At 38.9% G+C, this 12,372-nt stretch overlaps 1 protein-coding gene and 1 pseudogene across 1 annotated transcript; both read right to left on the bottom strand.

Moving 5' to 3' along the window:
• Positions 1–1,244: 1,244 nt before the first annotated feature.
• LOC107828036 (vacuolar protein sorting-associated protein 25-like) lies at positions 1,245–2,121 on the bottom strand (annotated as a pseudogene).
• A 9,094-nt stretch (positions 2,122–11,215) lies between these two features.
• On the bottom strand, positions 11,216–11,638 carry LOC142175972 (uncharacterized). The gene has a single exon (XM_075242985.1). The coding sequence runs from the start codon at positions 11,636–11,638 to the stop codon at positions 11,216–11,218; it is 423 nt and encodes a 140-aa protein (XP_075099086.1).
• Between the last annotated feature and the right edge of the window lie 734 nt (positions 11,639–12,372).

The raw sequence follows: 12,372 nt of genomic DNA, 5'->3' as shown, positions 1-12,372 counted from the left end.
GAGACATTTAGTTGGAGTTGGTGGTGCGATAACCGCTAAAGAGTTGAAAGATGGTAACTCTTCTAAAGCTGCATTGTTGGAAAAGTTGAATGCTATTGTAATAGAAAATGAATCACTAAAAGGACATTTGGAAGGGCTATAGAGTAAATATTATGAGCTAGGGAGTAAATACACACTGCTTGCAAAGGTACTGTTTGATCAGCCTTCATCACCATCTTCAAGTGATCAATAGATTGAATCATATAACGGATTAGTACATTAAAAAACCTATTTTACTCTGACATGCCGTGCGAGTTGTCGTTTTCCATCTCATCTTTCATCCTCTTCTACTTGATAGGCCTAAATCTTATGATTGCACAAGAATTCACTTGTAATAGTTAATTGTTCCTTAAAAACCGGCACCTTAATTGTAGAATTTGCTTGAGATATTGAAGCCATACCCAAACCAAGGAAAAGTTAAAAACCGTTATTTTGGAATTACTTAATGGAAAAGTATGGAAACATAGTATTTTTAGGAAATAAACCTCTGATGGCCATGCATCAGATTCTTTGAAGCTGACATTTGTTTCAAGTTGTTTGAACTTGGGGTAAATGCAAGCGCTAAATGAATAGAAGTACCTTAGCAATACGATGGACAGACATCAATTTTCTGAGAGTATTTTGAGACAGTCTATTATGATCTTTTGGCCTACTGAAACTTAATATTAGAGTAAATTATTGCCAAAGGTTTTCATATGTTGGTACAGTTGCTATGTTGTAGCTCTTTGGTGATTGTGATTGCATATATACTCAATATAATTAAGAAAGCCAATAATACAACAGACGTGGTTTCATACCCATCATCCCCTTTTCATTCAAGAGTATCGTCTATCTTTGATATTGTTCACTTCTATATCTTGGTCCAAGTCGTGTTGTTTCATGTTTGGGGTTTCATTATATTGTGTGCTTAATGATTGCTATTCCCACTGAAAATGGTGTTCTCAATGAAGATGGTTCATAATTATTTTCTATCTTTCGGAAATAGTACTGAGATTCACAATCAATTTGGTGTTAGTAAAGGTATTACTAACACCAAATTAATAGATTGCTCTTTGTTGTATTGGATCCTTAAAGTCCATATTTTCCCCTTTTCTGTACCTATAATTTCATTTTAGATGTATAAGATAATTATGTTTTGCTAAGTTTCAAACATATTTTCCTCTATTTAGGCATAAAATATCATTTAACCATCAACAATTCCACCATAACAACACAAAACACCATTCTACTTATTAAAAAAACAGAGGGAAAGACATTTGGCTCCACCAAGTAATTCATGACATAAATACTCGGTATAATTCTCACTCATTGTAGACAAAAGGAGTCCATCAAGGTTGTTTACAGAGAAAATTTGACACTTTCATCATCAGCTGAAGTTCCCTTAAATATCTCAAGTTTCCCTCTATGTTCAAGTAGCTTCAAAGCTCGCATAAGAACTGTACGGTCCATTCCATGAAGCTCTAATCCATGGGACTCCGTCCCAGAATGTAGTTCTTCAACTGTCGTCATGGCACTGTCCTCCAGCCCATACTCCTTAACAAATTTAACAATCAAGTCTGCCCAGTCCTGGATGCGATGCCGTAAGATTAGACATTTTCTATGAACTTTATCCATCCATTCTGCACGACCATCAGAAACCAAAGCTGACAGAAATGCCTCCCTAGCTGCATGAATCAGAGATCTTTCAATGGCAGGATTACAAAACAATGGAAAGTCTTCCTCCATCCCAATTCCAAAGACCTTTTGGGTTCAACAGAAATCAATTTAAGAGCTCCTTCCATAGTTGTATCTGCTTCTCCCTAGTTTCCCTTACAGGCTGCAAAGTGAAGTAAGGTGGATAGTTGAGGAAGTTAGGCAGCTTGAATTCACCCAACTTCTGCATCTTTCTTGAACTGCTTCCTTCAGAAGTTTTGTTTTTGGCTTCTTTCGGTGTCTGCTTATATTTGTTTAGTGCATTAGTCTGTGAAGATGGGTTTTTATGAACTTCTGGCACTCTCAGAAATGATGCAGTTAAGTTAGAGAAATTGTGCAGCTTACTGTTGGATGAAAGCTTGTATGTAATGGTTGTTAAGAGTTGCACTTTGTTGAATGATATGTATCTGTTAACAAGTAGTTGTTAGTAGTATCTAGCCCCTGCTTGTCTTTGTCTTCACCCTAGTTAAATGATAGTGCTGTAAGGAATAAGGATGGCCTTGTATTTCGTAAGGCTATTTAAATCCAAATACTATTCTGGCAATGGCAATTAGAGTAATCTTCTTTGGAGAGTAATAGTTTCTTTTTTTAATAGTTGTGGTGTCCGGGCCAGCTTGTGGTTGGCTCGACTAATTCTACGGAGTACTTGCTAATATTGTCATATTTGTTTGTTCTGATGAATAGAAGTAATTAATTCATATTAACTAGTTGTTGATACATTTTCCCTTTAACGTGCTCATTTTCTTCTTTAGTTGTTTATTCTTTGTTAATTTGTTATATTAACAGATCAAAAACTTGAAGCCCGAAGAAGCTATCCTTGAAGAAAGTGTAGAGCAAGTTAAAGTACAAGAGGTTTTTGGTTCGTCAGCGATAGTTTAAAGACACTGTCTTATGTATATATATATGCTGCAATTTTAATTTTTTTCTTTTTAGGAATTATTAAAAATGATAATTAACTTATCTCACTTTATGCTTCCAGTTGTCTCTTGGAGGGGTTTGCGTTATTTTTACTTTTCATTGTTTCAGCAAGATGGGTTTCTTACAATTTGGATTGGTTTCTGGAAAATATGATACTTTAGTTATTTGTATTAAGAAGATATCAAGTATTTGGTTTATTTTCCAATGTTGTTGAGCGCGTGTGTGAAAGAATATAAATAATTATTACTATTCACGTAATTTAAATTTTCATTATATTTATTACATTTTCATATTAGCGAAGAAAAAAGTGGACATTAAACTCTTTAGCGACAACTTTCTCAAATAGATAAATAACTATTAACGAAGAGAGTTTTGGTTGTTAAAAGTAATTATACAATTAACGAAGGGAATTTCGGTCTCTAAAAGCACTTGAATTGACTTAATATAATCATTAAAGACTTTTAATGACCGGATAACAAATTAGCGAGGGGAAACTCCTGTCGCTAAAAAGTATGTTTAACGACCGAAATTATGTTGTCGCTAAAGATCCTTTAACGACCGGATTGTAAACCGGTTGTTAACATTTAACGACCGGTGAGGCCCAGATTTTTTTCGGTCGTTATCAACTTACAACGACCGGAATTGGGTTTTAACGACAAGATTTTCCTTTGCTAAAGCCTCATTTTCTTGTAGTATAAGCAACATTCCAAATGTACTCAAACATGGAAAATAACATCAAGCAAGAGAACCGTCATGCATGCTCAACGGGTATCACCATAACGCAATGCTAAGAACCCATCACACACCACCTAACCAAAGCACACAGATCTAACACAGAGGATTATACCTCTATATAACTCCGCTATAATGCGTGACCCAATCCAAACACTGGTACATATTAAATACCTCAATCTACCCTTCTCAAAATCCATAACCACTCGAAAGTCAACATCAAGTATCCAAAGTGCATTACCATAACCACGGAGAGCAAATAACACAATGCCACCATCCAAAAAAGAACATAGCCAACGCGCAATCAATTACGCAATAACCAAATACTCATCTTGCTCAAATTTTCGCTATAAAGCCCAAATAGAATTGCACCATGTGTGCATATAACCAAAGAATAACAACTTCTCGTAACATAGAAGGATAACTCACATCTCATTTCAAAACATGAATAATCTTAACAACTGAATGGCAAATCCCTCAACAATAGAAGTTCGGAGTCAATAAATCCGACCCGGTGTAGAACACACATCCATATTGGGCCTACCAATGAACCCCAAATTCACTCTGGTCACACACAATAGATAAATAATCCTCCGAAAGCCCATAGTGGCTGAATCACAACATGCACTAACCTTGGAAACATTTTCACAGTCCACAACCACGAAACAATCTACTCATGAAAACTCCCAGTCACCAAATTCATAGAACACACAAATTACCACATCTGATCCCAACTCCACCAACCAATTATCTAACATATTTCTCATACACGATCATCCCACGAGGAATGCTTCTCTGATTCTTCTATGCCACATCATAAAATTTGAGTATCAGCAGTCGATCAATTACATGAGTACCACAATACCAATGAAATATCCATAAATTAAAACATTGTGTGCCTCCTGAATTGTATACTCTCAAGTAATACAAAATTGTAATATCATTTGCCTAGTCACCTGAGATCACTCATACTGCCTAAGAATTCATGTCCTTCCTTCCAAAACTGAGCCATGGTCTTACACATGCAAATCTCAATCCTACCCAACACACCGCATATACCATGCCATCATATGAAAAATAGAACTTCGTAATCCGCTTCGAGTCACAAACAACTACATACTCAATTATGCAAGAAATTTTCCATTTGATCCCATCCCGAAGAAAATCACAATACGCAATATGCCCCACACACCAGTAGGAAATATATATCTCAAACTGTTGTAGAAACCATCGAACTCTCTGAAATCCATTTTCTCTTAATCAAACCGTCAGGATTGAATCCCTCTAACTCAACCAAGCTACGCAGGCCATCAAAATCCAAGAGTATCGCCACAAAACACCTGTAGAAACTTACTACATCATAAGAACTAGAGGAGCCAATATCATCAGTTACCATGCTGATCAAATCTGTTACCAAGCTGTCCTAATTCTCCGAGTTCCTTCCGAATTGCTTTACAATTGATACTTTTCCATGCTATAACACTACTATACTTAACCAAAACTTGCCCCATGAACTCCAGCGTAAAATCACACCGTCCTAAGGCTTATAAGCTACTGAATTCCCTCTTTAAGTATCCCAAAAGTACCACAACCAAAATACTTACTCTGAAGTGACTTCATGAGAATCTTAAGCCAATATTGATACGCTCAAATTACACTTTAATTAAATAGTGTAAGGTAGTTGGTGTAAAATATAATAACCCAACAAGGTTGGGGTCGAATCCCACATGGAATAGGTGTGAAAAGGTTACTCAAATAGTGTGTTACTTGACTAAAGTTGTAATTCTATTTGGTTAGTGGTAACAAGAGTATGAATTGAGTTTGGTTTGAAGAAATAACTAATTGTGATATTGAGAGTGTAAATAATTTGTTTAAAAAAACCAAGGTTGTGTCCCCTTCAATGAAGTGTAATGCTATCGGTGTTTATATGATATATTTCTAATGGAAGGTTCTTTTGATATGCAAATGATTTCTAAATGACTAGCCAATATATTCCAATAGTTGGTATGTATTTTTTCTTTAAGATTTTTCCAAATATAAAAGAGTTGCAATTAAGAATAATCAATATATGTCGAATAAAACCCACTTATTCCTAAGCGATTCTATTAAACAAGGTTTAAAGGCTTGAGTCTTTGATATAATCTTCTACCAAATTCCAACCCACTTTCCCAAGCAAAGTAAGAATTTAATGACACTTGTTAATGTTTTCAACCACCAACAATAAATGAAGAATGAGAAGTAAATAAATATCAACCAACCATTATATATATATATTCAATATTAAACACTCATTAACATAACACCCATTTAGGATCTACAACCTTAGTATTTAAAGTTAGCTACACATGCTAAAATACAAAAGGAAGAGAATATTTAATGCCATAAAGCTTACAAAGTGAAAGATTCTTGACCCAAAAGCTTCCAAAAGAGACGAATATTAAAGCCTTGTATTGTATCTCCAAAATTAGACAAGATGGCCCTACAAAACCCCAATAAGTCTATTTATAGTGGGTCAAAACTCGGGACAAAATTTGGAAAAATGCCCTTTTTGGTTAAATATGCGACTGCATATCTGTCGCATAACAGACATGCGGTCTGCATTCTTGACATATCTACCGCATTTTCAAACCCTTGTTTCCAGGCCTTTATCACATTCACGTTCTTCGATCCGCATTGCAGATATTCGATCGCATTTTGCGTCGCATTTTCTACCTTCAGCAACCTTCATATCAAGTTTGCGGTCCATTATGCGACTCGCAAATAGGTTATGTGATCGCAAACTGGACCGCATGTATTGCACTGGAATTTCCCCAGAAATCTGTTGTGGTTTACGATCCCATTGAGCAATCTACGGCTCGCATGTTGGATTTGCGATCGCATATCCACATTTACAATGCCTTTTTGCTCTTTTCTTGTTTTTTGTGGCTTTTTGATTTCATTTCCATGATCTTAAGTTCTTAAACCTCATATACTGCAAAAACATTAAAATTACATAAGTATAGAAGATAATTGCGTCTAAAACAAGCTAAAATCTAAGCAATTTGTATCAAATATGCCGAAATGCTCTGGCACATCAACACCCCCAACATAAACTCTTGCTTGTCCTCAAGCAACTAAAATGACATTATCCTATTCTAGACTCCATCTAAAAAGATATGAAACAAAAGTGACCGTGGACGGTGTTCGTTGTCAGTACTACAAGCATGTATTTTTAATTGTTTTACCCTTCCTGAACCATCAATATTTACAAAGAAACTAATCAACTTGTGAAACTTTGAACCTCGACCAATTTGACAAAATGCAACCCTCAACTGAGTGAACTCGCATTTGACTCAAAAACTCAACTTCTGTCCAACCTTCACAATTCATGTGCCCTCACTAGAGATTTATAATGACAACAAAATGGGACGAATTCACAAATACACTCACTCTCAAAAAGAGTTTCAAGTGTTACAACATACCATACCATAGGCTTGCCCTTATTTTAATTCATCGCTTTATTCTAAGAATGCTCGGTTGGAGATCCCATAAGGACTTTTTAAGCTTGTAATATAGGTTTAGGGAAGGGTTGGATAAGAATTTGGGTACAAGTGACTACACCCTCCTTGAACACTAATCACATTTTTCTTTCATGTTGCTCTTTGCTTCTTTTCAAACCATGTAGCCCTCATTAGCTTCATCTTTTCCACCATTTAGCCACCTCAACTACCTCTTTTATTTTCTTCAAGACTCCTTATGTATATATACTCACAACTCTTATATTTATTTCTCTTTTTTATTATTATTATTTTTTGCTTTTGGAGCTTGAGTAGTTTCACATTTTGAGGTACACTTTCCTACGCTAATTGCACAACCTTGCCAATTTTCGGCTTGACACCACACCCCCAACTTAGGCTTTTAGCCTCATTCTTAATGCTCAAGGAGGGACGGGTTAAAAAGAGGGAATTATTTCACAAAAAAGGAAAGGTTTATAATGAGGTAGTCAAAGAAAAGGTTAAAGGCTCAAATGGGGTGACTAGTGATACTATCTGTACAATGGGTGGCTTGAAAGGCTAACTGGTTTTCCAAAAATCACTAAGACTGCCTAAGGTCATTTCTCCAACCAAATGTAATTATTATAAGCATCGGAAAAAAACCCGGGAAAGTTCTAGATATGTAAACACAAGAATTATTTACACAAAGACTCACACACATGGCACACAAACTGTTTGGCTCACATAGTTTGAAGCCCTCGAGTCAACACTCTGCAACTCAAAGTTTTCATCATATATATAGGTATAACTCTAGGTAGACATAGAGTCATAGAACGAGCCTCAAGTTCACACAGTTGATGTCTCCCTTTTTTTTTACACAAGGATAACATAACTTATGTACTAAAACCACAAAACATCAATATATACAGAGTCACAAAACACAAATAAATATAGAAGTTTGCTTATATAGCACCAAAAAAATAAACATGTACAACAGTTGCCAATTTCACAAAAATATACAAGGCTACCACCCCCAACTAAAAAGCATGCATTGTCCCCAATGCATAAGAACTTAAAACAGAGTTTAGGGGCTCCCTGAGGCGCACTAAGCGCTAAGAGAGTTGGAAGTCGGTTATGTGATGGTGGGGTCACCCTCTGATTCTAAAGCTGGGACTGATGAGATCTCGGCCGGAGGAGTGACCTCCACTAATGGCGGAGGGATCTCTGGCTGACCCAATACTGGAGTTGGGGCCTGTGAGCTGCTAGCCTCGCCCTCTGATGGCTGAGTGGTTGATGGATTTGCAGGGGCAGCCATGTCTGCTAGCGAATGTTCTATTTCTATCTGAATTGCTGCTTGCTCCTCGTCCTCAACTGTAGAGGCAACAATCTACTACCTTTCTCCTGAGTGCCGTCATCCTCCGTGGACCATGAATCCTCCTCATCCTCTCCCTCATCTGCCTCCTCATCCTCGGACTCTGTAGAATGTTTGGAATGATCCTCAAAAGGAATCTCAATATGTGCAGGGGGAGCTTGAGGCTGGGAAGCCCCGATAGTTGGAGGTGCAATATCTGTCATCAGAGTGGAGAAGTCAAGCTCCAAGCCTGGTGCTACTGTGTCTGCTCCCTGCTCACCTTCCCTGGCAGGAAGGATGATAGATCGAACTCCAAAGTCTGCATCTTGTGGATCTTAGTCTTCATAGTGGCAACTTCCTCCTGGAGCCTAGGCAAGTCACTAAACTCACCTCGATCTATCTTCTCAATCCTCACCTCAAGATGTTGCAGACGATCCCCGTAAGATGTTTGTTGTTGTTGGATTGCTGTCACTGAGGAATGAATAGGAGTCAAATCCTGTTTGATGAGGGTGGGCAAGTTCTTCATAAGTTTGTCTACCTTACCATTAGCATGCTGAGCTATGAGACCAAGCCTCGAAACGACTGGCAGTGCATTAGAGGGCTGAGGAATGGTGGACTGAAAGGCGGGTTGTGAAGTAGAAGTTGATGTAACTGGACCCTGAGGGGTCACATGAGTCTGGGAGTCTGAAGGCTCTACATCAACTAGACCCTAAGTCTGAACCTCTGGGGGGAGAAACATCATCATTAATGCGCATGATATCAATGTCCTTCAGCTCTTTCCCTATCTTGTAAGTGTGTGGCATGGTAGGGACTTTCACATCCTTATAGAGGGCTGTGATCAAACAGGGGAATGGAAGTAAAGTGGCTACCTGCTTTTCCCGAATCCCTAACTCCTAGAAGATAAAAGCACCCACATCAATCTTGATTCCCGCCATGATGCATGCAATGAGAAGAGCTTTCTCAATGCCTATATCAGTCTAATATCTTGACGGTATCAGTCGAGAGGTAACAAAGCTGAGCCAAAATTTACCCTCTCGTGTGAGATCCTCATTGTATAATTTGTGCACAGGGTTGATCCAGGTAGGGGTCCCCTTTGCTATCACAGATGCTATCCAACTCCGCTCATTCTCCCGGCTTGCCCATTTGGTATCATATTGAGCTGTGCTCGGGCTCTAGTCAGGGATGTAAAACTCATTTATAGTCTCATTGCTGCACAAAACACTCTTCCCCCGAACAAACACAGTGTCACAGAAAACCCTATTGCGCTTGTGATGAGCAGTCCTGGAGGCTCCGTATGAGGCATAAAATTCATGGACAATGGTTTCGTTATATTCATCAGGCAGCTCCATAAAGCTCTCCCATTTTCTTGCCTTGATGTTCTCCCAGATGTAGGGGTACTACTCTTGTAGACCATTCACACTCAATTGTTTTTCGGCCAGGATTTTTCGTTTGTTTAGCCCTTCTCTATAAAGCTCCCTGGACCCTTCGGCCCCAAACCTGAGCTGGAAGTCATCTCCTTTTTTCCTTCTTGCCTTAGCTTGTAGGTCAACTTCGGGCAAGTCTCCTCCTCATCAGACTTAGAGGGACGTGTAGTAGAAGGGTCTGGCCGCGGACGTTTTGCATGTTGGGTTTGACGACTGGAGGATGCCCTTTTCTAGGTGCAGGATGTATGTTTCTTGGGAGCCATATATGCACAAAAGTGAAATGTGAGCGACATGGTAGAAAAAATTGAAAAGAAAACAGAAAAACTCAAGAAAAAGTTAAGAATGCGACAGGTCATCGCATAACCACTATGCGGACCGCAAACATGTTGCAAACTTGCAAGCTCTTTAAATGATCTAAGTATGCGATGGTTCACTATGCGGTTCACATAACCATTGCATACCTGATTGCTCAGAAAACAAAATCATGAAATGAGATCGCAAATGCCACCGCAAAGTAAGAAATGCAATCGCAAAATGGCCACAGAAAGAATGTTATTAAACTAGGTGTTCTGTGTCAGTATGCAGTGACTTTGCGTTCCGCATATCAATTATGCGATCGCAAAGTCGCCGCATTTAGTCATCTTCTTCAGCCTGCTAGGTTTTGCTTTTGCAGCATAAATGCGGACCGCATTTTGATTATGGGAGCCGCACAGTTCATCACTCCCAATGATTTGAGCTCAAACCTCAACAATGGTGGACCTATGTTTTACTACCCAGCACCCCAAACATACTTCCTAACCAAAAAGACTATCACAATACGGGCAGATATCTGCTACAAAACACAAACAAAAGGAAAAAGAAAACACGAAATAATAAAAAAAAACACGGGGCAAACAAAAACAAATGTGAAATGAAAGCTTGCAAGAATGAAATTGGGACAAGGAAAACATACTAGTGAAGCACATTTGGGAGATGATTTCATAGATGTTGCTTTATGTTCTTGATTCACTAGACTGTTTGCCTTCTCCGTTCTTAGTTTGTTTTGTTTTCGTTTGATACAAAAATTGATTTATTTTGTTTCTGTTTTGGGCATTTTTGAAATGCGGAAAAGAGATGCGAGGGACTTACCTGGGAGGAATGCGACATGTTAGTCACCGCATAACACCTTATGCGATGGTGGATTCAGCTTGAGTTGCATGAGGGCCAAAATGCGGTGCACTATGCGATCGCATGGTGAAAATGCGGTCCGCAAAGTGCACCACCTTGTCGCGTTTTTATAACCAATTTTAGCCAAACCCACTGTCTGGGTTTGCGACTAAAATGCGGTCCGTATAGTGAAAATGTAACCGCATATGTGTAGCAAACTTCCCAAGGTGATTTTTTTCCCTTTTTTCATGCAATCTTACCCCGTGTTATGATCTTTTGAATCCCCTGCACTCTAACACACACTTTAAATTGCTCAATTAAAGCTATCTAACAAAAATTAAAAATTTAAAGGACAAAAAGTGTGTTACCACACATGGGTTGCCTCCCATGAAGCGCTTGATTTAACATCGCGTCACGACGAAGTTGGCTTTCCTTTTGTTTCACTCATTGGTCGGGCATGGACCATCTTTGAGAGCCAATTGTTCCACCAAATGTTTTTCTCCATCTGTGCCCAAGTAGTGCTTGACTCGCTGGCCATTTACTTTGAAAGTTCCGAGCCCATCCTCTGATGCTAGTTCCACAACTCCAAAAGGAGACACATTGACCACCTTGAATGGACCGGACCATTTCGATTTGAGCTTTCCCGGAAACAATTTTAGCCTTGAGTTGAAGAACAGAACCAAGTCACCCGACTTGAACTCCCGTTTCAAGATCTTCTTGTCGTGGACGAACATCATCCTTTCTTTATACACAGCTGCACTTTCATAAGCATGGAAACGAAATTCCTCCATTTCATTGAGTTGTGTTAACCTCAAATTTGCAGCTTCAACCCAGTCCAAGTTCAACCTCTTTAAAGCCCACATGGCTTTGTGCTCTAGTTCCACGGGTAGATGACAAGCTTTTCCGAAGACTAACCGGTAAGGAGAAGTGCCAATAGGAGTTTTGTACGCCGTATGGTACGCCCGCAATGCATCATCTAGCTTCCTTGACCAATCGGTCCGGTTTGCATTAACAGATTTTGCTAGAATGCTCTTGATCTCCCGTTAGAAACCTCAACTTGACCACTTGATTGGGGATGATAAGGTGTGGCCACCTTATGCGTGATGCCATATTTCTCTAGTTGCCCCGTGAAAGCCTTGTTGCAGAAATCAGACCCATCATCACTAAGAATGGCTCTAGGAGTGCCAAACCGAGTGAATATGTTTTTCTTTAAGAATGCGGTCACACTTCTTGCCTCGTTGTTTGGTAAGGCAATTGCTTCAACCCATTTGGAAACATAGTCCACAACTACCAAGACATATATCATCCCACAAGAGCTTACAAAGGTACCCATAAAATCAATTCCCCATACGTCGAAGATTTCTATCTCCATCACAAAGTGAATTGGCCTTTCATGCCTCTTGGAGATTGATCCTTGCCTTTGGAATTGGTCACAAGCCTTGACCATTTGATTGGAATCATGATAGATTGACAGCCAATAATAACCACATTCAAGCACCTTAGCCGCCATCTGATTTCCCCCATGGTGACCCCCAACCGGTGAGTCATGGCATGCCTTTAAAATTGGCATAATCTATTCTTCTGGAACACACCTTTT

The sequence above is a fragment of the Nicotiana tabacum genome, chromosome 22, assembly GCF_000715075.1.
Source record: "Nicotiana tabacum cultivar K326 chromosome 22, ASM71507v2, whole genome shotgun sequence".
Lineage (NCBI taxonomy): Eukaryota > Viridiplantae > Streptophyta > Magnoliopsida > Solanales > Solanaceae > Nicotiana > Nicotiana tabacum.
The sequence above is the reverse complement of the archived record's forward strand: the minus strand, read 5'-3'. Positions and strand labels throughout refer to the sequence as shown.